The 25518-nt window shown below is 40.9% G+C and overlaps 1 protein-coding gene across 1 annotated transcript in view; it reads right to left on the bottom strand.

Moving 5' to 3' along the window:
• ZNF704 (zinc finger protein 704) overlaps positions 1–25518 on the bottom strand; it is an 88331-nt gene that overhangs the window by 24756 nt on the left and 38057 nt on the right. Inside the window, exon 3 of the mRNA XM_061448221.1 lies at positions 969–1072. Within this exon, the coding sequence (XP_061304205.1) occupies positions 969–1072 (104 nt within the window). The remainder of the gene's footprint in view (positions 1–968; positions 1073–25518) is intronic.

Raw genomic sequence — 25518 nt, 5'->3', positions numbered from 1 at the left:
CGTATCCTGTGCTGCATCAAAAGGAGTGAGACCAGCAGGTCGAAGGAGGTGATCCTGCCCCTCTACTCTGTTCTTGTGAGACCTCACTTGGAGTATTGTGTGCAGTTCTGGTGTCCTCAACATAGAAAGCACATGGAACTGTTGGAACAAGTCCAGAGGAGGGCCATGAGGATGACCAGGGGATTGGAGCACCTCCCGTATGAAGACAAGCTGAGAAAGTTGGAGCTGTTCAGCCTGGAGAAGAGAAGGCTGCGTGGAGACCTCATAGCAGCCTTACATTATCTGAAGGGGGGGACTATAAGGATGCTGGGGAGGGACTATTCATTAGGAACTGTAGTGATCAGACAAGAGGTAACGGGTTAAAACTTAAACAGGGAAAGTTTAGATTAGATATAACAAAGAAGTTCTTTACTGTGAGAGTGGTGAGGCACTGGAACAGGTTGCCCAGAGAAGCTGTGGATGACCCATCCCTGGTAGTATTCAAGGCCAGGTTGGATGGGGCCTTGATCAACCTGGTCTAGTGGAAAGTGTCCCTGCCCATGGCAGGGGGGTTGGAAATGGATGATCTTTTAAGGTCCCTTCCAACCGTTCTATGATTCTATGATTCTATGATTTTCGATGTGCAATTGCAAATAAACTGTTAGAAAAATTAGCACTTCAATTGTTTAGGAGACCTTCCGCAGCACTCATCTCCCACTTATGAAATGGGGCATCTCCCATTTTATAAACTGGAGCTGCTCTACAGTTACAGAAAAGGCTTCTTCTTATTTCTGCTAATGCTGCACCAAAGACCTTGACTAGGTTGGAGAACAGCTCAGTATGGCTCTCAGCATGCATGGGGATTGCCAAAAGACAGCCACTCACCCTCTGTCCTCCACCACGGCTAAAGCTGCTGGGAACAAGCCCCCACATACAGAGCCCTTGCACCCTCCCTGCAGCCCCTGTTCTGCCCAGCTCTGCAGGCTTACCGTTGGGTCGGACAGGAGGGCTGCGGACCAAGGGGCTGGTGGATAAACTGGTGAGTACCATGGCTGCTGTTACTTTATCCATGTCCAGCTCTTCAGATGATTTTCTGAAACACAGTGAACGGGGCGCAGGAAACACATTAGCAAATATTTAACTTTTTCTAAGTGGTGATTTTTGTTTTTTCTTTTTAACACCAGCCCAAACCCTAAGCCAGAACAGTGCAGTAGTGGAAGCAAGCTACCAAGCAGAGTTCTCAAAGCTTTTGTTTTCTGGCAACCTGAGCATAGCAAGTGGCTACTTTAAGCAAACCAGCTCAAGGTAAATAGGAAAAGCAGTGGCTAAAGAGAATGCATCTTCCTATAAGGTCAACTCTGCTCCCCCCTCTTTTTTTTTTTTTACTTCAGAATTCCAGCTATTCACATCCTTAGAGCTAAGTGTGTACTTAAGGGTTGTTTTTTAATTACTGGATGAAGACATAAAGATGCAAAACCAGGTAAGATTACTGGTAGAATTAACAGCATACACTACACCGTGGTGAGGAATAACTATGAACTGGAGCTAAGGGATGCAATTTTTTCTTTGTTGCTCCTGCTTAACACTAATAACCTTCTCGTACTCTCTGAAACGCTGATCCTAATTTTCCCTGGTCAGATTATAAACCAATTATTTAAAATAACTATCAAAGTGGCAGAAAACCCATGCAGGGGAATTAAAACAGAGACAGAGAGAAGGGTTTTTCTGCAGGTGTAATGGGCCCCTCAGCAAGCAGGATGGTGGAAAGAGAAGAATCCATCGCTGCCTTAGCTTGGTCTTGTTGGGAACCAGCTCTAAGTCAGAGGAGAAGGCACAGGGAATGTAAAATTTCTGAAGGGGGAACATACCAAAATAAAACTACTAAATCCACTAGTTTCAGCAAACTTTTGCTCTCCATCCTTGCAGGACACTGGAATCAAAGTAGATAGTTTCTTACAAACATTTGCTTTCAGACATATGACTGATTATCCAAGACCATCTGCTCTTTACTAGAGATGAAACTAAATTTGTTCTTACAAAAGGATGCTTTCCCTCCCTCTATTCTGCATTGAGGGGTTTCTAAAATTTCCACTGTGGCTTGCCAGGAGTTCTATTTAACCATCGGGTTCTGTCTTTACAGCCCAATATGAGAAGTGTTCAGCTACCTGATGTCTTCTATTGGCTATTGATTGGTAAATCACCATGAGGATTAGGACGTGCTGGTTGTAGTCCCCTTTCCAGAATCCCATTTCACCCACCTGATGGAAGGCTCATTAACTGCAAACTTCAACAGTCAAAGCCTCTTGATATTTTAGCAAACAAACCTTGAATTTGTCCATGAAATGGTTCACAGCTGCTATCTGGCTGCTGCAAGGACCCACGCAGATACAATGAATATTACATGCTGCACAACAGCTTAGCTCTCATGACTGTCTTCTGCAACACATCAGTGCCTGGAACTGAAACACTGATGATGGTTCCTGCTGCATTCTAATTATATCCATAGAAACCCTCCTTTCCTTCAGCCAAGTGTTTTGCAAAAAAGCACAGCAGCCGTATGGTCATTATCAAGTACTGGAAAGGTCTTGGATATCTGCTGTAATCAGCTAATACCTGAATGTGTCACCTATCAGGTCCTGTCGCCTGCAGAGTATTTCTCTCAGAATGCCTAATTCCTCTGGGCTCAGAAGACCTTTCCTCAGGGATGACATAAAGATGCTACATTTCTTAGAGATCAATGCTGCCGGATCATTTTCCAATTACCTAATATCCCAGTATGAAAATCCGCTGTGAGAAGGATTCAGCTGTTCTGTAGCGCACTCCTGCAAGACTACACCAACTGTTCCTTCTCCCTTATCCAGCTGTGGATGAGGCACTAATATCTGCTCTTTTGCAATGTATGGGGACAAAATGACCACAGGCTCCTGATGCGCTGGAGAAGCTGATTCTTAGCACTTGCAATCATCTTTCCGACAAAGCTCTTATGTGTGTGTGGCAACAGGACCAACACCCTCCTGGCCAGGGCTCTGCAGAGCTGCAAAATCACACTACAGCAGTTGTAAGCATTTGTGAAGTTAGCGTCAAGATGTCAGAGTGCAGACCTAGAGCTAATTCCAAAGTTCTTTCAAGGAGTCTATAATTTTAACTTATTCTAGCTCTTCTGTATTGATGTTTTTTTCCCCCTCTACCATGACTCAGACTGCTGCTCTGAAAAACTAAACTTTGCTCCAAATAATTTTGTCAATAATGCCCCATAATTGCCAGCACTGGCATCCGTGCCCAAAATGGAAGTCTTCACAGGCTGGCAAAGGACAAGAAAAATCATGAAAATCCCTGCCATTTCTAGCCATGCTAAACCACACTCTTGCAGTTACTGGATCGCTTTTTTCTACTTGATCCAACTTAACAGATTTTTAATATGGAAAGCCCAAGTAAATAAAGCTTTGGGGTTTTTCTCTGCCCATTCTGAATCACAGTAACTTTTACTACTTGCTGCTCCTCAGCTGCATCCAGCAAATAATGAATGCTCTGCTCGTACTTCCCAGCCACAAGAATTTCAACCGCTACAAGAGCTGGCTTATGCAACTGCTCCCAAACGCATTTTTACAGTTTGGCTCATAAATATGTGATATATGAGATATGTATGTTTACATACTTCATATATCACTCAGCCAGCACCACTGCAGCAGCAGCAGCCTTCAAGACAGAGGCAAAGCATAAAACTGAAGACAGGAACCACTTAAGCCATCTGCATTTAGTCAGCATCACATGAAAGTTGATGCCTTAAGACTATTCCAGTCTTTTCCAGCCTTCTTTACTGGAAAGCTGAACGTGTACACAGCTGTTCAACAGTACTTGCACTCAGAGGGGAGAACAACTTGTTTGTTACACATCCTGGAAGTGTTCACAAACCATGTAGATGGGCCCTTCGTGACATGGTTTAGTGGTGGACTTGGCAGTCCTGGGGTAACAGTTGGACTTTAAGTTAAAGGTCTTTTCCAACCTACTTGATCCTGACTATTCACAAACCATTTGATCCACCATTGCTAAGGTGACTTTCTGCAGACTGAAGTTGCTTATACTGTTATTAGGTGTAATGAAATCTAAATCAGTTGTAAGATCATCTACTACATCAGCTATGAAGATTATTCTCTCCTCTGTTCCACACCCCAGGCTCAAAATGCCATCTCCCAGCTCCTGGACAGATATATTTGTGTCAGCCCAGTCTCCATGTGAGACCAAGCATGTCTGGATCCTTTATTTCCAAGTCTTTGTAAATCCAAACCCAAGCCAACAGCTGAATTGTAGCGAAATAGCTGAGGCATAAGCAGCAGAAGTTAGGGAACCCTGGGGACAGATCTTTTACCACCACTTCATGTCTCTCAACTTCATGTCTCCCTGCTTCCTCAGCAGGGAGAACAGTTTCGCTTGATCCCTGCAACACCCTAACCTAGCTAGCCTGACAATTAAAATTGTCATTTGCTTTAATAGCCAAGCTCCAATTAAACTTGGTTACTACCTTCACTCTGCCCCAATCCTTTCCTTGGTTTGACTGATGAATTCACTGTTTTTTTGATAATCATTTAAGAAACTAGCCCATCTTTCTCAATCTGAGCTCTCTGTGAAGAAAAGCTGGGTTTAAGCTCCAAAAGATGAGCAGAAGAGGATCCAAGATGACTCCAAGGCTATGCAATTCCAAACCAACACAACGTCCAGTCTCCCACTGTCCTGTTTCCTCAGCCAGCATACTCACTCTAGAACCTGTGTTTCCTTATGGGACTGAATCCATAGTTAAAGCTCTTGATGCAATTCCTCCCTCCTAGCAACCTCCTGGTGAGTGGATGTCTTCCTGTCCTCCCTTTGGGAAAGACGCATAGGTCCTCCTCTGGCCACTGTCACCTTCACACTCCTTCTAAGTGTTATTCCCACCTGGACACACCTATACCACACTTCTGGTTTTATTCTATCAGCTACACCATCATCTATGGTTGTAACTTTTTTTTTTTTAAACTGTTTCTCAAAAAATCCTTAGAAATATGTAATTTTTTTTCTAGTTTTGAAGTCTTTAGTCTATTTTTTATTATTTGCCTGCCTAACATCAGAAAGCCTGCAGGTCTTCCTAGTGGAAATACTTAGGTCAGTACTTTACTGAAGCATATTTTAAGGCTTCTAGAGAATATTCTTAGAGCAGACACACTCACAGTGGTAGCAGGTGTTTTTGACAAAACTGACCTTATTCAAAAGGACAACTAAGTCTATTTTAAGCAAATTAAAACCCAGACAAATTTATTTTCCCTGCCAGCAACTCAAAAGCTTTCAGTTTATCCACTGACCAGAAGCCTCCAACTCCAGTGCAGCGATTCTCAAAGCACTGAGGTTCATCCTATAGAAAGTGCTCTCCTATGCTCCCGAGCTGCCCTAACACAGCATGAGTGTGGACAAGGCAGAACAGAGCTGCTTCAAGTGGTATTGAGGAAAGCATTACTATTTACACATCTAAAGAGAGAACTGGGCTACAATGATACAATGAACTAATTAGAAGCTAGGGATTTTCTGCCTTTGCTCATTGCAGCAAAACAGAAAATTAACATTTTCCATACTTTGTGGTATTTGCAGACTAATTCACATACAGAATAACTGACCTTTCTTTGTTGGCCTCTGCTGTCCTTGTTATACACAAGCAATTTTTTTGGATACCGACAGTTGCTAGAAATTGTGATCAAAACCCTTATTACACAAATACAGGAAATTTTCTTCTAAAAACCACATATACCTGAACTAAAGAGGAACTAAACTTGAACTATAAAGGAAAAATGCATCAAAGGCCACCTCAAAGCTCTCCACCTCCTCCTGGCCAAGATGACAGATTTTGCAATTTGCTCATTCAATGGACCTTTGGAAGTCTGGCTGGTGCATTAGAGCCCAAGAAGAGACCATAGAGTCATCAGTGACGCAGGTACTGACTTCAGATCTGGACCATAATGGTTTAAAGACAATAAAAAAATCTCTGCAAATTAGTCATATCAGCTGACATGATGGGAGACATTCACAGAGTGGTTCTCAGCATCCTGGAACAGAACATACTTTTAACAGAACTGAAGAGAAAGGGATGTGTAATGCAAGTGTGATTCTCAAAGTATTATTTTAATTTGCATCAGTCCATGCATCACTTTTCACTGCTCCACAAAAAGAGGACTCTGTAAAAACAGGTATTTTTCCAGCCATTATCACTAAAAGCACTAAAACTTGATGGATAATAACAAATTCATTTTCACAACCATTTTATAGATTTAGAAAACCAAGAAAATGCAGTACTTAGGTTCTAAAGGCTGGCTGATGTGCTCTCCCATACAGGGCTGTAGCATGTCTCTCCCTCTGCCATCCCTGCCTGCTCCTCAAACCACTGGACAGATGGCTTCCCAAGCCAGGCATGTCCTCAGAAGCACCCTTTCCCAGTGTCCCTCTCCTCCGTATGGGTTACAACCTAGTGATGTCCCTGGCACCTCTGCAGGCTGCTACAACCACACCAGACCTCTCCTTCAGGGAGTGTTGGCAGAGCTGCACCAGTAACAAGTTGAATGCCAAATTACTGTGATTTCTGTGGTCTGGTGTAAACACAGCTCATGGATGTGCTGCGCTGCTGCTGTCCTCTCTGCAGCCCAATGGCTGCAATAGATTCTCTGCCTTCCAAGACTCCCCAGAAAAGTTTAAGGCAAAGCCTGCAAAACAGATGGAAAATGCCTTTTTCATAGCAGCCTTTTTATCACTGCTTCTTAAGCAACTCATCTGACTTCCTTAACGGCAACTGAAATTTCAAACCTATCCAAATGGGAACAGGACTGAACTCTAGGTCTTGCTCTCTGATGTAAAACCAGAGGATACAGGATGCAGTGCGTGGGGGATGAGTAGGGAGAGGATGGGTAAGTAAAACACTGCTCTCATTACTGGCTGGTGATATGATCTATAGTTTTCAAATGCTCTGCATAAATAGGAGCAGTTAAGCAAGCCAAATTCAACACTGGGAGATAAGCTGCAGTGCACAGGAACAATTTATTCTATATATTGAAAACGTTGATTCAATGAATAACTTTTACTTTTCAAACAGCTGCGACATATCAGGAGAACTGATCTGGCAAAGAGCCCTCGAGGCAACCACAGAGGCTGAAGTAGGATATGACATAGAAATCGTCTGCTTCAAAACACAGCAATCAAATAAATGGTAATCACTTGACAGATTATGAGTGCAAGGCAAAAATTAAATTCAGAAAGGAATAACAGAACCCTGCAGAGAATGGTTATCCCTTATGGACAAACCTTGAAGACTTTATGGGAATATATTCTCTTCCATCTCCTCTACTTTAAAGGCCACTTGCTGATGGAGTAAATAATTCAGTCTCTTCAAACCAGGTCTCAATAGCACCCTGAAGCAACAGACATTCCAAACATTATCCGAATTATTACTGTTCATCCCCTTTCCTGCCTTTGCCTGATGCTATTGTTCTAGCCTGTTCACAGGCATATTCCCTCTCATAAATGGGATTGCTTTGATGGGGTACTATCCGCAGGAGAAAATTTCACAGTTCCAATGCCGTCCTCAGAGAAAAGGGCTAGACCACTTGCTACACTGCCCAAAGAGGTCCTGTGCAGCCCAGTGCAACACAAGTTGTCATGCTGAAAATGGTTAAAGGTGGAAAAGTAAAAAAACACCCAACCAACTAAACCCAATGGTCCAAGCTCATCAAATGTAACAAGATGCTCTGTGATGTGCTAAGAGGACAGCTGATGCCTCCTGATGCCACCTTGCCTCCAGGTAGCTGGCGTTCCCACTACAAAGTCTGCTGCCAAAGAGCAGCACGTTTTGCCACCCTCACCCAACCCACAGTCAGAGCCATCCAAACACTTCTACGCCTTAATATCTCTTTTTCAGAATGCTCTCACTGAGCCTTTTACAAAACTGTTTTCTCTGTAAATCTTCCTTAACTTTTGAGAAGAACTGTTTTACCAGTGATTGGGTGAAAATATCCTTTTAGTAGATGTCTTTTTTCCAAAGTAAAATACTAAATACAAGGCCAGAAATGTTTTGCTCTTCCTTCTTCTTTCCTCTTATCCATTGTGATTCCCACCTTGTATGAATTTAATTCTAATATTCTCAAATATGTTTTATAATATCAATACCTATATACAGTCCTAACACATCTACATGGGTAACTTGTTTAGCACAATTTACTTCTAAAAAGCTGCTGTAAGTCTACTTCAAAACAATATGTAACTGCATTAATATTTATATTAAAATAATTTTTTCTGATAAAGTATACATTAATGAACCTCTTGAAATAGCCTACAAGTTTTCCTCTCACCAAATCAAAGAGCCACAAGCATGGTGTCCTGTTGCTATGTACAACTACTAATGTGAACAAAATGGCGAGCACTTTGCTGAAATCAAATCAGTCTCAAAACTGACCCTCAGGGTCAGTTTCAGTTTATTGTTACTATTTATATGTCGGTCTTTCTGAGCTTTCCAGTTCCTTTTTTTTTTTTTCCAAGCTAGAAGCAAACAGCATTGAAAACAAAAAAAGCCACATTCAAGATTCTGGACAAGGCTCTCCACCGGCCACCAGTCCTGCTGAAAGAGATCTGCAGACTAGAGGCAGAAACACCTCTGAGATTACCCTCTGCTTCCCGCCAAGGTGAGATACTATATCCCCAAAAGTGGAATTTCCAAAAATTAAACCGTTGTTGCTACTGCATACATAGGCAACAGGTCACAGCACTGTAAAGTATCTTCCAGGTCACCCTTGCTATTGTAGCATACCAGGAGACTCGCACTTCGGTGCACCTCACAACTGGTTGAGTTTTTGCCCCTCTCAATCCATTAGAAACCTGCTTCAGAACAAGGAAGGCGCAGAGCTAGGCCATCCTGTTCACTCCTGCCTCCCCTACATCTTCATCTTCTTGGACTAGTTCTGCAGGGTTACACTGACAACAGTACCTGGGATAGCTAGCTCACAGCTATTTTGTCTATTCACACATGTTCCATGGAGAACACCCAAGTACACCTCTTCAGATGGGCTTTTTTTTTTCCATTTCCATGATCATCCTGCAAATCTGTGTTCATCTCTTGTGGCTGTTATTGATATGATCTTACCCATGTCTGTAAGGACAGTGTTGTTTCCCTGTCCCTGATGAAATCTCTCTGATTTGGCTCACAAGGATAGCTCAGTTACCTGCAATGAACAATATGAGCCCACTTCTATTCTCTTCATCACTTGTTTACAGCTAACAAAAATGGACTAGGAAGTCCTATGAAACTTGTTTGGGTTTTTGATAAAACACTGTAAACATACAAGATGGTCAATTTAGATGGATTAAAACTGAAGGGAGGTATCAGAAATATTTAAAAGCAGTCTTGATCTAAATATTTTTCCAAGATGCTTTTAACATTAAACATTCATTGTGCTCTATAGTAAGCTTGCTCTATGAGTCCATGGGTGTTTTTTCATTTGTTTTTAATTACTTGAATGCTTTCCATTTAAAAGAATGAAACCACTGACGTAATATGCGGTAGCAGAAAAACATATCTGGCTTAAACCTACTGTCAGCTTTAGTGTTGTCTTAAATTCAACCTTTTTCATTACAAGATACAACCTGAACTGTGGCCAGCAGGTATCAAAGGGAAATTGAGCATACACTGCCCTGCCTCTGGCTAGGTCCATCTCGTTCTCCAGTTTGTTCTGTTCTTGGTAATACATATATTTGTGTTTGTTATCTTAGTCCCTCTGCCTTGTGATGCTCTGCCCCATTTTCCCTATACTGCCTTTTCTTCTTGATGCTGGACTTCCCCTAGCATATCTACCTTTTCCGACAGCCATCTTCCTTGCTGCTCTCCTGGGAGGTCCCAAGTACGTTAGCTACTTCAGACAAAAGAGATGTGGCTTTCACAGAGAATGAGTTACTTCTCCACGAGTCTCAGTCTGAAAACATAATGCACCTCACAGCAGCTTTTAATATGATACTTTTTAATATGATTTTAATATGAACATGACCACTTCCAGAGACAGGTTACATTACTATCTTGTAGATACGCTAAGTTTTCTGCAACCTCCAGCATTGCAACTAAACGCTATCTCTGCAGGGCATTACTGGGTTTTGGAAAATTACCATTTTTATTTAAGGAATAAGCCTCATCTGTAATTTCTGACTTTTTTTTTCTTCCTCCAGAAAAAGTAAGAGGACTGAACTAATTCTATCTCCTTTGCACATCTCAGAACAGACATAAAATAATGCAGTGTAGCTGCAAGTCCCCAGTGGAGCTGAGAGCACAGCCTAACTGCAGTCCCTTCTCCTTTGGCTTTTCAGAATAGATAGATCGTATTATTTCTCTCTTACTTCCCATCAGCAGTCTCCTCTTGCACACATACAACATTGACTCTCTTCCCCTCCTAAGCACAGTTCAGCAAGTCACCAATTTCCCCGGCTTGCTTAGCATAATCTTTACCTTATTTCACCTCCAGGCAAGTCTGCATACAACTCGACATTAAGGAAAAGATGTAGGTAGGATAGTTCTCCTGGATGCACTACTCATCCCATCTCCTCCTACTTTTAAACTCCTCTCTTTCTCCCTCCCAACCCCCAATCCCACCAGTAGTGTCCTGATGATGACGGCAAAAGTTTTGTAAATTATCCAAATCTCTCTTTGTTTTTTTTTCAGGGAAAGAAGATGATATTCTTACAGCCCAGATCATTGCAGTTGCAGTATTAGGTTCAAGTCACCCACTGGTTTGCGTTATCAGAAAGTTACTGATCATTGACAACAGAGAGACTTCACAAAAAGTACCAGTGTGCTTCAGGTATTACTCCACAGGGAAGGGGAAGGCGGGGGGAAGAAAAGGACCCTGAACTGTTTGACTTGGGACTTTATGAACTGCGGGACTCAAAACTTGGCCAACTGAATAGATTAAACTAACATTCATGACAAGCAGTTTGGACAGGAAAGTGCAACTTCTGTGCTTCAGGGATTACTTCTAATGGTGAAGAAATACAGGACAGAGCCTGTCACAGGCCAGAGCATGTTACAGAGCATGCATTAACTGCAATGCCTGGAAATTCTACTCATGTTTTGATAATGTACATAATTAAACTGCAGTAAGTGGGAAGAGAGAGAAAGAGCATGTGTGCATTCACACAGACTATGAGAAAAGCATAATTCAAAATGACTCTTTTGTTTTGTTCTACATCTCATCTTTCACGCTCCTGCATAGGACCTTATAGTTAAAGAACCACATACCAGATGCATATTTGTTTATTACTTTAAAGGACTATCTTAGAAAGAGATTCATTAACTTTAAAAAAAAAAAATCACAAGTCACACACTTGTGTATGAGATCCAAAAATGGGATTTCCTAACAAAAGGTATTCAGCTATAAACAGCAATATGCAGAGCATGATAAAACACTTTGAAGCAAGCACCTGTAGTGTCATAGCCTCCAAAAAAACATTTCACAAGCAAAATATTACGAAAACACATGCTTGAGGAGGGATTTTTTTGAAGGGCAGATTTAGACTGACGGTTTCCATACCCCCGCTCTCCCGCCTGCCCTGCCTGCTCTGTGCCATGCTGAAGGGATGCTCTGTCACAAGAGATGCATGAACCCCGACCAGCAAGGCTGTTACACAACGTGTCCATCTGTGGCTCCTCTGCCAGCTGAGACTGCCTTCCTTCGGAGAGCCAAGTGTGTCAGCACCCTTGCTTTGTATTTAAAAGGCTCTCCTTTTTCTTTAAATAACTCTAAGGACAATGTTTGTGTGACTCCTCACTGCTGTTCCTAGCTCACAAAGAGCAGCACACGGAGCGCTGGCAGTACAACACTGGCCTTTGGGACTGCAACATAAAGAACCGGCAAAATCCCATCTTTCCGCAGCAGAAATCCAGCAAAAAGTCCCCAACCCAACAAAACAGAAAGGGAGGTAAAAAAGCAATGGCCTCATCCTTAACCATTTTATTTTGCCTAACTCTCCATCCAGGCTCACATTTGATGACCAAGTATGTTTATGGTGGAGCTGAAGCAAAGACCCCAGCCCAGGAGGGGAAAAGGAAAGCTGCTCCCTCCTGCTCCCACTGGTCCATCAGCATCCTGAGTACCTCGGTACTGGGATGTACAAGTCTCTCACTAGTTTGAACTGGACTGGTTTCTGTGCTTCTGCCTGGATAATGATACTGTTGGTAACTGCAAAGGTCTGCCCCCAATTTAATGGTGTTTAGATAAACACACACCTAAGTAACCTTAGCCAAAAATGAGTAATTAGAGAACACGGATTTTCAATTGGATAGTGCTGGGTGCAAGCACACACTCAAATATACTGGGGGGAGGTGGGGAGAAAGAAGGAAAGAAAAAAGCTGTGGCCAGCTTCTGTAATTCACACCTTCCTTCAGCATACCTCACTCCCAAGCAACAAATTTAAACATTTATCTATTGATGTGAGAACAGACAATCGTATCTACAGACAGTAAGGCTAAATGTATAAAGGCTGTTTAAACGCATTCGTGTACTGTAAACTCCAGGAGACAGATGTTATTTGGTACCCAGATTCAGAGGAGCACAGCTGAGCCACCTTAATCACTTAATGTTGGAACACCTGTCAAAAATATCATCTTCCCAAACATTTCATGAAAATCTAAACCAAAATAAAACCATGTTGTTGCATGTGTGTTCAGGTCATGCTTTTTCTGGAATAACCAGTAATTCGGGACACGCTACCTGGCAACTGGTAAGGTCCAGTTTTTCAGAAAGTGTTAAGGTGGCAACTTTCCAAAAAGAAAAACAAGTAAAAAAAGAAGTTACTGTAATCAGCTGTTGCAATCGGACAACATGATCAACCCAGCCTCACGCACCACTCTGGAATCAGAGATGTGTAGAAGTAAAACTGATTTCGCATTTTAGCCTAGAGGGCAGCTGAGTTATACAGGGAAGCCCCAATGTCTAGTGCAACCTTGCTGCGATATTATTAATATAGTAAACAGTCGGGATTTTGGATAACCAAAAAAGTAATTGCAACTTTCAGTTTTTGATTCTTTTTTTATTTCTCAAGAATAAGCAGGTTTTTCTCAGTTGATTTTTTCATCAACTAAAAAATTCAGAGCAGACTCACCAGAGTCAGAGAAATCTGTGATGTTTTAAAAGCTGCTTCACAAAAATTTTCAGGAGTAACTCCAGTTAGAATATAATCCAGCAAGCCAGGGCTGTTTTCTCAACCAAATACAACATGGAACAATACTTCTATAGTATATGCAATATGTTCTCTAACACTGCAGAATGTTTGCAACTGTAATATCCAGTTTTTCTGAGCTGTTAGGAGTGGGCTGCGGGTTATTACAATGTCAGTTCTGAAAAGGGATATTTGCTTCAAAAACTGAGAAGAGAGACAGCTATGAGAGAGACTTCAATGAATTCTGGCAGTGACCTGACTAAGGCCAGTTCCCAAAACTAAATCACAGGAACAAAACCTGTGGGGTAAATATTTATCTTTGTTAACTTAAACCTCACTTCAGCTTCAATTTCTATGAGCAGAAGTCTCTAAAAACCAAACACTTAGAGAAGCTTTTTTGCAGCCAGAATTTGAACTACACTCTTAAATCAAACATTAGAGTACCTATTTTCCACTACTTTTCCAATTTACTACCTTCTCAGATGAAAATCATGCATCCTCAAGCCATGCCTTAGAACATGACATAGCAAAGCTGTATGTATAGACCAGAGGATTTCAGCACTTACAGACCACATTTTCCCAATGTTAGACTTCTGCCAGAACTTATAACTGAAATTTTGTTTCAGTAGCCCACAGTCCTTTCTACTTACCAAAAAGCAGACATGATAAAAGGGGTACCCTTTTTCCCCCCTTTATATTTTCACTCCAGAAATATTTCAGGAAGTTAAATGCTGCCTTTTTCTTCTCTTAGTTAAGATGTAATTTGATGAGAGAAGTTTAACAGATTGAACCACAGCTTGTTAATGTGCAATAGCAATTGATCATGTAACGCTTTTAAAAAATCATCTGTAGTGGTGACAAGACTGCTGTTATTGGTGGAAAGAGAAAGTAAATACCTGCTCTGCTCAATCAGCTGACAGTCCTGGTGAGCTGCTACTTGATTTAATTTCCATTAATTTTCCACTGGAGAAACTCGCAGCAGGGAACACAAAAGACTCAACAAGAAGTTTCTGCAAATACTTGTCTCCTTTAGCCAAGTGATCCTTTCCCCTTTGCTGTTGTTAAGCTGAATGTGCTAAAATCAATGTTTTTATGCATGAATGGCTATTCCAAACCTTGTGGACACAACCAGAAAGCAGAGGACCACCAGCGCATTGCATGAAATGCTTGGAGAACTTCTCAGATTAGAAAACTCGAATGAGCAACTAATGAGAGCTATATATTTTTTCCAAATAATTTACTTTTTATTATATTTGTCATAAATATCAAGGGCCTAATCTTGTAAAACTGAGTTCATGCCAAAAACCTTACCAAACCTCACAGTTGTTCAATTGTTTTGTTTTGCTTTTCTCTCTAAAATAGAACCTCCATCCACCCAGAAAATGCCTGTTCAGCATTTATTACAGGACTTAAATGCATCTGCATTATGACTTTAGCCTTATAAAAGGGAGTGTGATGAATTACTTCAGTTTATTTATTTATTTAGGAAAATGAAATGCAGGATTACGCAGTAGCTCAGTGGATAAATTGCTTTACATTTCCAAACCAAGCAAAACATTTCCAAAACAGGAAAAAACATTCATTTAAAACTCAGTTCTGGAAACTGCATACTAGAAAAGGCCACATGAAAATGTATGTGTCAGGTCACTTGTAAATAATCGTTTTCAATACGAGCTCCTGAAGTTCTCCGTAACTAAACAGGAGTACAACCTAAAATACATCTGTACAGCACAGCACAAGAAGGTTACATGACATATAATATATATGCATTTATAGTCTATGTATATAAATGTGGGCGCAGATATAAACATATAAAATATGTTTATATTTTATATATATTATATATATTTTATATAAACATAAAATATGTTTATATATAGAAAATAGAGATATGGATACAAATATACATATAAAGAAATAGAAATAATATAAATATAAATAAATATATACACACAATGGCACTGCTGCTCATCCTTAGTGTGACATCTCAGGATTAGGTCCAGGCAATGATGCCAGTGCCAGCTAAGGAAGTTCAAACCTGCATCCCCCCCATCTCCCAGGCAAAGCTCTTACACCTGCAGGAACCTGGAAATCTCAGTTGCACCCCAGGAAATAAAAAAACAGCCCTGAATTTAAAACCCATATTCTATTGAGTTTGCTAATATATGAAACCAAGAGGTGGTTTCCCTCCTTCCACTCTCAGACCCATCTTCTCCCACCACACCTACAGACAGCAGTATCTTAAACAATACAGCAAAAAACAAAAAAATACTCAGAAGGCTTTGGTAACAAATCTAGGACACCCATGCCTTTATTTAAGCTTTTAAATGTAGTAAAATATTGCCTCCAGCTACATTAATTCAGTTTCCTGGGAACAAAAAGGGTGTAGTTGATAGCACTGATTATTCTCACTCTCCCACAAGCCACATGCAATATGCTTCTGTGACTACCATAACAGAGGGATACTTTTTGGTTGCAGCTCTGAAACCCATTTTGTACCCTCACCAGGGCTAGCAGGTAAGCAGCACTACATGTCCTTACCAGTCCCCCTGATCAAAAACCTACATAACCTCAACGCCTAGAACTGTGTGCTCATCGGCGCAATACCAGTGCTACTCCATCTGCTGGACCGACAAAGGGAAGTACAGGTTCCTGTCAAGAAGCACTTCTCTCACAGAAGCCTTTTGCATTTTAAAACAAATTGTCTTTAAAGTATCAGTAAGTCAGAAGCAATCACTGTCATACGCAAGAAATGTGTTTTTAAAACACTCCTTTTGAGGATTTTTAAAACAAAAATTTGGGATACCCAACACTGAGCTTCAGTTAGAGAACATGTTAGACATATATGCAAAGCTGGCCGACACAGGGTGGAATTTACCTCCAGTTCAGCACATTTATACTTGCGTGCACAAGTGGACTACATGTCCACGCTCCCACCACTGTAAACAGAAACCCGGTCTACAGAACAATCATTAGCTGAGCACAGAGAATAGCCATTACCGGCACGATTAAGATTGGGCTTGCTTAAACTTAGGCATCCATCATCTTTGAGATGCCTTAGCACGTACCCCTGGCAATTAGCTGCTACTCCCAGAGCAAGGTCTCTGGCACTTCACAAGTCACATCCAGACCTCTTTACAGGCATGTCAAATACCTGATGGCAGGTAACACGGCACTGGATGCTTATGTCTAGACAGCTCCATCTCCTACTCGGCGCTTCCATCAGAGTAACATGAACTGATCGGAGTCAACTGGCTTCTGTATTGAGGAGACATCCCAACCACAATGACAGCTTACATGAGATACCTACATTCCACCATATCAAATTCCTCACTGTGAAATTCCACAGTCTGAAATTCCCATCCATGGGAAAATCTCATTCTTACTAAATAAAAACAAGAAATCTCTTGTATTTAATCAACAGCTTCTACCAAGCAAGGTACCTGCTGTTGACTGACAGGCTTAATCATAACTACATTCCTAAAATTAAGATATACCCTACTACCCTGCAGTATTTAGCTCTTTACAGGAAATCCCCATAAGTGCAATAGTATAGTCCCAATTTTACATATAGAAAGGTCAAAGAGGGAAGGAGTTTGCCCAGCGTCTCAAAATACATCATCACTATCAGCTAGTGCTACCAATTCAGCAGTGAACCCCAGACCAGATTCCACTCTTGTCATTACTCCTGGAACCAGCAGCATCCCCAGAAACATTTCAAGGCAACTTTCCAAAACAACCTAGTTTTACTTCAAGAAAACCAAGGTGTGGGTTTGCCTCAAGACCTCTAAATTTGGGTAGCAGGCTTATTTTTGCTTTTGTCTCTGAAAAACTGCTTGCCGTCTTGAAGATTAAGCTCATCCTTGAGCACAGCTGTACTTAAAGCACTGTAAAATACTGGAAACTAAATGGTGTTTATCCAGCATGCATTTTGTTCCATGGAACACACTGCATTGTTAAATGCTGAAGGCATTTTGAGTTCACCTCTGGTTAAGCGTATTTTGGCACCACTCCCATTCACGGTGTGAAATTAAACGATTACTATTTTGAAACTAGCATGGTATGCAATTTGTCTGTTGCAGATAAAGCTGATTGTACGGAAGTAGGCATTAAAACTGCAAGTCTATGTGCTTTACTCCAGACTTTCCTAATGCTCTGGGAGAAGGACAGGGAGCATTAGCAGGCTCCCAGCTGAAGCATTTCATAGGTGCTGAAGAGCTGTTACCTGCTGCCCACGCTTTTAGAATATTTTAATGAAGATAAACCCCTATTTCTTATCTGTCTGAATTACAGAGACTACAAGAATTACATTAAGTCCTTCTACACCTTCAGTAACAGTATTAAAAACCTTCTTCTTTTTTCCCTAAGAGGACAGTTAGTGCAGAATTTCCATCCTCTAACTGTCTGCAGTGATTTTTAGACAATGATTTTCTTACTGGGCCACATTTTTGTGAACTTACTGATTAAACCAGATTGACCTCTGGGTTGAGGCACTTCTGCCAGCAACAAGCCTTTTTAGTTTTACTTCTGAGCAAAATATTCAGCTGTTTGTTCACTTTTGGGGTATTTAGCCACTCTCCTCCAAACCTAAATCTGAAAGGGGGACACAGTGATAGTAGAGTAACTGAGTGTCGTAACTCAAACCCCACCTCTACTTAATTTCAAATTTCCCTGTATTTGTATCTCTTGCTGTACTACAATTACCAAGACAGATGCATCTAAAGGAATTGGTTAAAGTACTTTACATGAGGAGTGAATAATGCTATTAAGCTGTTACAGATAGTAGAGATAATTAGGGCTTTAGAAACTGAGAAGTTTGCCTTATTCTCACTCATCTGAGGAGGTTAAGTGATGCACTGAAGGGGAAGGTACCAGTTACCTATAATGATGAACATTTATCCTGTGTTATGCCTTTTAGAGAGGTCCCAAAGTATATTCCAGAGGCTAGGCACAATTCTGCTCTCACCATTTCCACCCAACAACTCAACTTAGCATCTTAACCTTTGGGAAAATCTGTCAAGCGCCTTTCTGAGCAGAATTTCACTGAATGTAAGTATACAAATCCACTAACACCTCTTGCCTGTGGCAACGCAGGAGGCAGACTCCAGCAGCACCAGTTCCCACATCCTTCCAAAAACCACAAAGCAAACCAAAACCAAAAGCCAAGAATGGATGCTTGGCTGTTTTAGGAGGCCAACTTCCTTCACAGTGGAAGCAGAACTTAAAATTTGTGTAGGGAAAATCCTAACTATCTTACATTAAATGCAGTCAAACCCTGAAACCAGGGAAAACCTGTTTAATACTTAGATATTTTCTCATGGATTATTTAAAAGAAAATCAGTAATAAGTCTAAATGTGGCCTCTAGATTTGCTAGTTTTTTTCCTAACAGTCCAAGTTTTATATTAAAATTCCTATTAGAAATGAAAACCCAGTTTTAGAATGGCAGAGTACAGCCTTGTCAATGCTACACTGCTACCTAAACAACAAACATAGAGATATATAGATATTAGGTGTACATACCCACCTTCCACAAAAAGGCAACTCAGACTGTAATAGAAAACTAACAGCACAAAAATGTTAAGGAGCAGGAATAGAGGGAGAAAAAAAACAAACCTAACTATCTTTTTGGGGATGGCAGACATGCCATTTTCTAACACCATGGAAGCAAACTAGAGTGCACACTTTTTTGTTTTACGCTGATGCTTGTTTTTATTTAGCAGCAGCTCTCACAGGTCTTTAAATAATTCATAAAGCAGCGCCTGTTGTTTAGTTCAAGGAGGGAGCTGGGAGAATGTTAATCAAACCAGAGATGAATTGGCACAGCTGTAAATGTGCAAGACCCCTCCCAGATGAGCTCATCCCCTAGCAGTGCAGATTAGAATGACATCATGCTTGCCAAGCCTTGCGCTCAAACTTACTCCCTGTCTCCCCGTCCCCACACAGGGTTTCTGATATGTTTTTTACATAGCTTTTTTTCCAAAAAATACTGTTATATACAGATACACCTGGGCAGCAGCAACAGAAGCTGGAGGACCTGCCATTAAAACCATGTGGTTTGCCCTGTTAGATCTGTCACAGCTCCAGCACAGACACAAAAGACACAGCTTTCTATTTGGAAAAGAATGAAACTGCGTTATCAGTCCAGCTCAAAAAAAACCACTTACAAAAAGCACTAAAGATGTGGTTTTGAATAAGACCCACAAGTACTTTTCAAAGCGCTGGTCAATGCTTTTACTTGATCTTCACCAAGCATGCAGCTTCACAATCTTTAGCTTGCAAAACCAGGGCTCAAACAGATGTGTTTGTAAAAGAAAGTCTTTATATAGCCATGCTAAAGGAAGGTTGAAACCTTTAATTTCTTTACACCTGTTCCAGTTAGCCATCAGACACTCAAGGCAGATACAAAAATATGCAACACAGGTCAACAGTCAGAACCTATTAATAATAGGTAACTTAACAGATAAACTAAACAGTTCGTAAGAAGTCACAGATAGAAATAATGTATGGGAGTGAAATGCTGAGAAGAATTCTGATACTAACCTGCAGAAATCCAAGGTGTTTTGCTAATTCTCCATGAACAGAAAGGGCAGCTGCATCTGTTTACTGTTATGAATATGCTCGCTCAGGTCCATAACAAGCTCCGCAACTTCAGTAATTACAGTAAGCATTAATATTAACAAGCTCATTTAAGTCTATTTCATACTCTTCAGTAACTAAAGTTATCATTTTACTGGAGAAGTTCATAAAATTCCTGACTGCAGCAGAAAGCAGAGCTCAGTTGCCCAATGCAGTCAGCATGCCACTCATCAAAATGAAATTGGAAACACCTCTCAGCCTCATAGCATCTATGGGTCTGGTAAACAGCCCACACAAAGATCAGGTTTCGTTCTTCATATTGAATAAGAGCATACTATATAAACCCCCATATGAGAATGTAATGGGGAAGAAATATAATCTAAGAAAAGTCTGAAATTGTATCACTATGTACTCCTCATAAAACAAAATAAATGCTTTCTGTAACTTTTGACATTTTAGATACTTTTTTTCCTGTCCACTTGTAAAAGCCTTTATATATAAACAACCTATGTTAACATACCCAAAGCTAAGTAATGTAGTTTTAATGTGCAGTGTCACCTCTTTGTGGTTCAGATCAAAACCAAGGGACCAGATTTCTACTCCAGGTGAGAGTGGCACAATACCGCTGCAGGTGTTTATGGAGCTGCCAGTCGTAATTCCAAACTGCTGGATTACAAACTGCCTGGCTTCATGTTGCCTGTTGAACTGTGCTATCTAAAATGTACAGTCTGGAGCAAAAATAGACACACAGTGAGTTCTTCGTAGTGGCTGAAGACCTCTGCAGACAGCAACGTACAGGCCTCTGAAGAAAATTATTATAGCTTTTTAGATGCACAGTAAAAATAGAAACTAAGAAGAAACCAAACACAGACAAGACACAGAAGCGGTGCCCTTGACAGCAATAAAGGATGTGGGACAGCAGGATGACTTCAGAAGTCAGCACCATGTGGCCTAAGCCAAGATAAAATGTGCATCACAGCAAGAGGGGTTAGCAAGAGGGATTTTACAACTGCCAAGAAGGCACGGCTGCTCACCTCAGAGGGGAACACAACCAGGGTGGTTTGAAAGCATTAGAAATGTCTGGGGAGCACTTACAAAAAACACCAAAAGAAAGCAATTGGTAGGAGGACACAAGTAGAGAGGTTGCAGAGGGGCAAAGGATCACTACAGCTGACATGACCTGCCCAGAGTGGCAGCAGCAGAAGAAGCCATACTCTTAGGTCAAAAGATCTTTTTAGGTTTGAGGACTTTAGGACAATGACTTTGCATAACATTTTTAGTATCTAGTGGTGTCATTCCTTGACTAGGACCTTTTTCAGACAATAATAGTTGTTGACCACTGAACCGTGAAGTAACTTTTCCATGAACAAGCACGAAGCCTCATTATTTCAAACTAATACAAGTCCCAGATACATTTTCAGGTATGAGATTTAAAAAAAAATAAAAATACTTATGCCCAGAAAAGAATAAATGTATCAACAAAACCACACTTTAGCCATAGCATTGTACAAGCAGAGCTACAACAAAACACCAAGACCAAAGCAAAGGACTGCAGGCATTCTATGAGTCTATGATATCCCACTGGGGTGGAACAGTTCAAAGTCCTTCTGGTGAGCAGCAAGTGGAACAGCAGAGGTTCGTATCACAGGAGGGCACAGTAAGGCAAGGCCTGAACCTCTCAGACAGGGAATTTCTGTGGCACTTTGGGACCTGTATGAACACAGAATACAGTAAAGCAACGCCTGCACAAATGCTCTGCCTCTTCCTTGAACCTCCTTCCACTCTGAGGAATCCTGCCTAGCTTTCCTATGTAAATGATTGCACATTGATATGCTCAAGATTTCAGAAAATAAAACTGCAGCAGAGGAAAACAAGCAAAAGCATCCTTTCTGATCCAAATGCAGATTTTGAATCTTGTAAACAGACTTTGTATGACAAAGAATTGTTTGGAAGTTTCCCATCTCAGCTTCAAAGAGTTTGGAAATTAGCCCCCAGATCCAAATTCTGTAGCTTCATTCTACCAGTTTGAGGGTACATACTTATCCTTCAACATTTACTCTTCTTATAATATCAAACAACTAGGACCTCTCTCTTCTCCCGCCCAAAATGAGATGCTTTGAAATAATCTGGACAAAGGCTAAGGAAAAAGAGAAAATGCAGATGAAACAACAGATTGTTTCATTTCTCTGCACTATTACTGTGCCCCAGAAGATGCTAACAAAACACATCAGTAATGCTTCTGCTTAAAAAAAGTAATTTTAGATTAGTAATTTAGAAAAATTACTTTTTACCTAAGCTCTTCCCCATCTTCTTTCCATACGCACACAGCAGCAGAAAGATTTAATGTAATTTAGTGACTAATGGCACATAATCTTAGTCTTTAGTGCTTGATAAGCCTCTCCAAGCAGAAAATATGTAAATGGAAATAATGGAAAAGCACTATTGACATAGAAGACTTGAATTTCTGCTGCTTTCAAAAGATGCAAAAAATGATTCCCACTTGGACAGTCAAAGTGTTTGGCTCACTTTGATTACTTACTATTAATGTTCTTTTTAAACAATCTAATTCTGTAGAAGTTATTCTGAAAATCTATGGAATACAAAACATGTATTTTCCGGAGATCATTTCAATGATACTACTATAGATATATCTACCGCAAGCATAACTTGTTTTCAACTTTTCAAAGGGTGATTTAAAAAAACCTCACAGAAGTACCATAACTGCATGCAAGAACTGCTTATGTGGCTTTTTCATAATAGTATGTATTAATTTACATTTATTTGATCTGCATAACAGAAGATTGGAACCAAGGACCTCTGCCAGTTTCTTGGAGGCAGAGATCTAAACTATGGGCACCACCTCCAGCTACAAAAGAAAGTGGATCCCCAAAAACAGATAGAGGTGATCAATTTGTAACACTAGGAAGAAGAAGCACTTTAAGGTATATCTGAAGACCCGTGGAGCAAATCAGGTTGTGCAAGCCACACAAAACACGCAGCTGGGAAAGTATATGGAGAATAAGCAATAAAGGGACTTTTGGATCAAATAACTAGAAAGGTTCAAAAGCTAAGATGGACAGAAATAAAAGGAATTGGACAATGCAGAAGGATAACTGGCAAGGAGAGGACTATGTACCAGGTGAGACGTAGAAGTTAAATCCCAGCAGAGAACAGAGACTTCACCACTGACATAGGTACCAGTGGAACAGGAAACACACCCAGAGGTGAAAATGAGACAGAACAGATCCCCAAGGAACAAAACAGGCAATCTGTTGGACAAAGCTCAGTGATGTGGAGGCACCAGCAGAGGTGCTGAAATGCCAGCGGGCAGAGTGGAAAAGCTCCCTGTCAGCGCAGGATTTTGGAAACCAGCAGAGAAGACAAAATCACTCTTCCTCACCATCTATTTAATTTCTCCACTCATATGGCTCCTCTCTGATGTGCCAGTGAGGCATTATAAAATATTGCTAATAAAAGAGCAAAGAGAAAATCAGCTCAGGTCTTGTGCTGGCCTGGTTAGAGAGGGAAAACCATCAATTCAGGTGAGATGGTTTAGTGTGAGGTGTCCCTGCCCATGGCAGGGTGGTTGGAACTTGATAATTTTAAGGTCCTTTCCAACCTAAACCATTCTATGAGTCTATGATTCTATGAACTCAGCAAAGCACAGCTCTAATCAATATAAAAAAAAAAAAAGGCTTTAAAGTCAAGTCAAGTCAAGTTACTGTCTCTTCTAAAAATGCTTATTCTCCAATTAAATAGCACTGGCATGATCAGGAGAATGCTAACTCTGCTCTTCAAAGCTCCGCCTGTCCCTAACATCTGCTGCAAAAAGAGGTTTACTTAGGTCAAAACCAGATTTTCTGGTTTCAACAAGATAAGGCAACCCTGTATTTTGAGGAGCTTCATTATTCCAAACTTCAACTAATATGATGCAACAAAAACTGCAGGGCACCGATGCACTACTTCAGATCCTCATATTAATCATTAAACACAACGTTTTCTTTAGCTGAACCATGCACTTAAATAACCATTTATTTAGCTCTGCTTCCCTCCACTAACAGCAGACTGTCACATTTCAAATACAATTTTGTTTCTTTGGACTCAGAGGTTTCCACTGTATGGAACAAGAAAAAGGACTTTATAAGAATGAGATCAGTCTTGTAAGCATCTCCACACTATTCTATCCTTGTGACAGGGTGCTTAGTTTGGAGAGCCCTGCTGACCAAAAGTGAAGCCCTGCAAGAGACTGGTAAAGTAAGGTGTGGGAACCACTGACACTGTACAGAGTCATTTTACTACTGTAACTGTGATTGACATGTATCATCTGTAGTATTGCTTAATTTATTTATATGTACTTACAAAATATGCACACATACTTTATAGCATATTCTAAGTCTCCCAGAAGGTTTTGGGTTATTTTTCAGCAAAATAACCTAAAAAAAATGATCTACCGAAGCATTCTTGTTGGTGCTTCATTGATGGACATTTAAAGCATGACCAAATTTGCAGCTGTATCACAAATGGAGGAAGGAAGATCTGAATAAGCTGAAAGATGGCAAATTTAAAACAAGAGTTTGAATATTACACAGCTGAGAAATGGCCTGCTCTGCAAAAATTCATATTGTCCATATAGCTTTGAGAACTTCTTCACCTTCTAAGGGTGAACAGTAAGAGAAAAAATTACATGTGATGCAGCGGATCTCAGTTATCAAGCCCTTCACCCAGTTTCAACTACCCAATCACCCCAAACCTCCAGTGCACTTGTGCACCTCACAATTGGGCTGGCAGGGCAGAGCGACCTAGACAGAGCTGCACAGCAAGTCCTTGCAACCACCTTCCAACAGCACTTCCAAACCAATTTTTGCTTCCGAACCAGTTACACTGGTTTTTAAATAAGATCTGGGGGTGTGGGGTTAGTAACTCTGCACCTTTTGGTCTTCTGTCCAGCTGGACATAATGGCTGCATGACTAATGACCTAACCAGACCACTCACTGCAGGCACTGCCTCCTCCTCCTTCTCCCTGCCCAGGTATTGCCCATCCCTCAGTGACAACACTCCTAGAACCACAATTTACTTAATAGATGATTGGTAACAATTATTTGTGAAACACAAACTCATCTCAAAGTTTAAAAGGTCCCCTGCCTTTTTAAGCTCCTCTTACAAACCCTCTCAAATTCACGGCACCCTTAACATAGAATCACAGAATGATGTGGGCTGCAACGGACCTTAAAGATCACCTAGTTCCAACCGCCCTGCCACAAGCAGGGACACCTTCTACTAGACCAGGTTGCTAAAGACCCATCCAACCTGGCCTTGAACACTGCCGCTTCTGTGAGATTGCATTCGAGCCAGAGGGACACGCAGGTTATTTTCTGGAACATTTTAGCTAAATCTGTTCAGCAGTTTGAGCTCTTCATCTATAAAAAAAACCCTTTTTTTTTCCATGTTATACTAAAAAAAATTTACATGCATGTAAAATCCACAGTGAATAAATATAACTTACTCTGCCTTAAAGATCTCATTGAGAATAAATGTGTTTGAAAGAAACTTGTGAAGTCTGAGCACCCACCTTCCTCCTAGGAGAACACAAGAAGGATTCTTCAAAGGCTGTGGACTATCTGCGCTGTAGGAAGTGGCCAGCCTCTCGTGCTCCTTGGAGGTGATCCCATGCATGTCCCCCCAGCAGACTGCCTGCACCTCGCTTCTGTTGCACGCTCGTCACAATATGCAGTGCTAACACAGCTGAAGTAGGCTCTGG

Source organism: Pezoporus flaviventris, unplaced genomic scaffold, assembly GCF_033815535.1.
Source record: "Pezoporus flaviventris isolate CSIRO_AGI_PZ_B2104156 unplaced genomic scaffold, CSIRO_AGI_Pfla_v1 ptg000007l, whole genome shotgun sequence".
NCBI classification, from domain to species: domain Eukaryota; kingdom Metazoa; phylum Chordata; class Aves; order Psittaciformes; family Psittacidae; genus Pezoporus; species Pezoporus flaviventris.
This window is presented reverse-complemented; position numbering and strand designations above follow the sequence as displayed.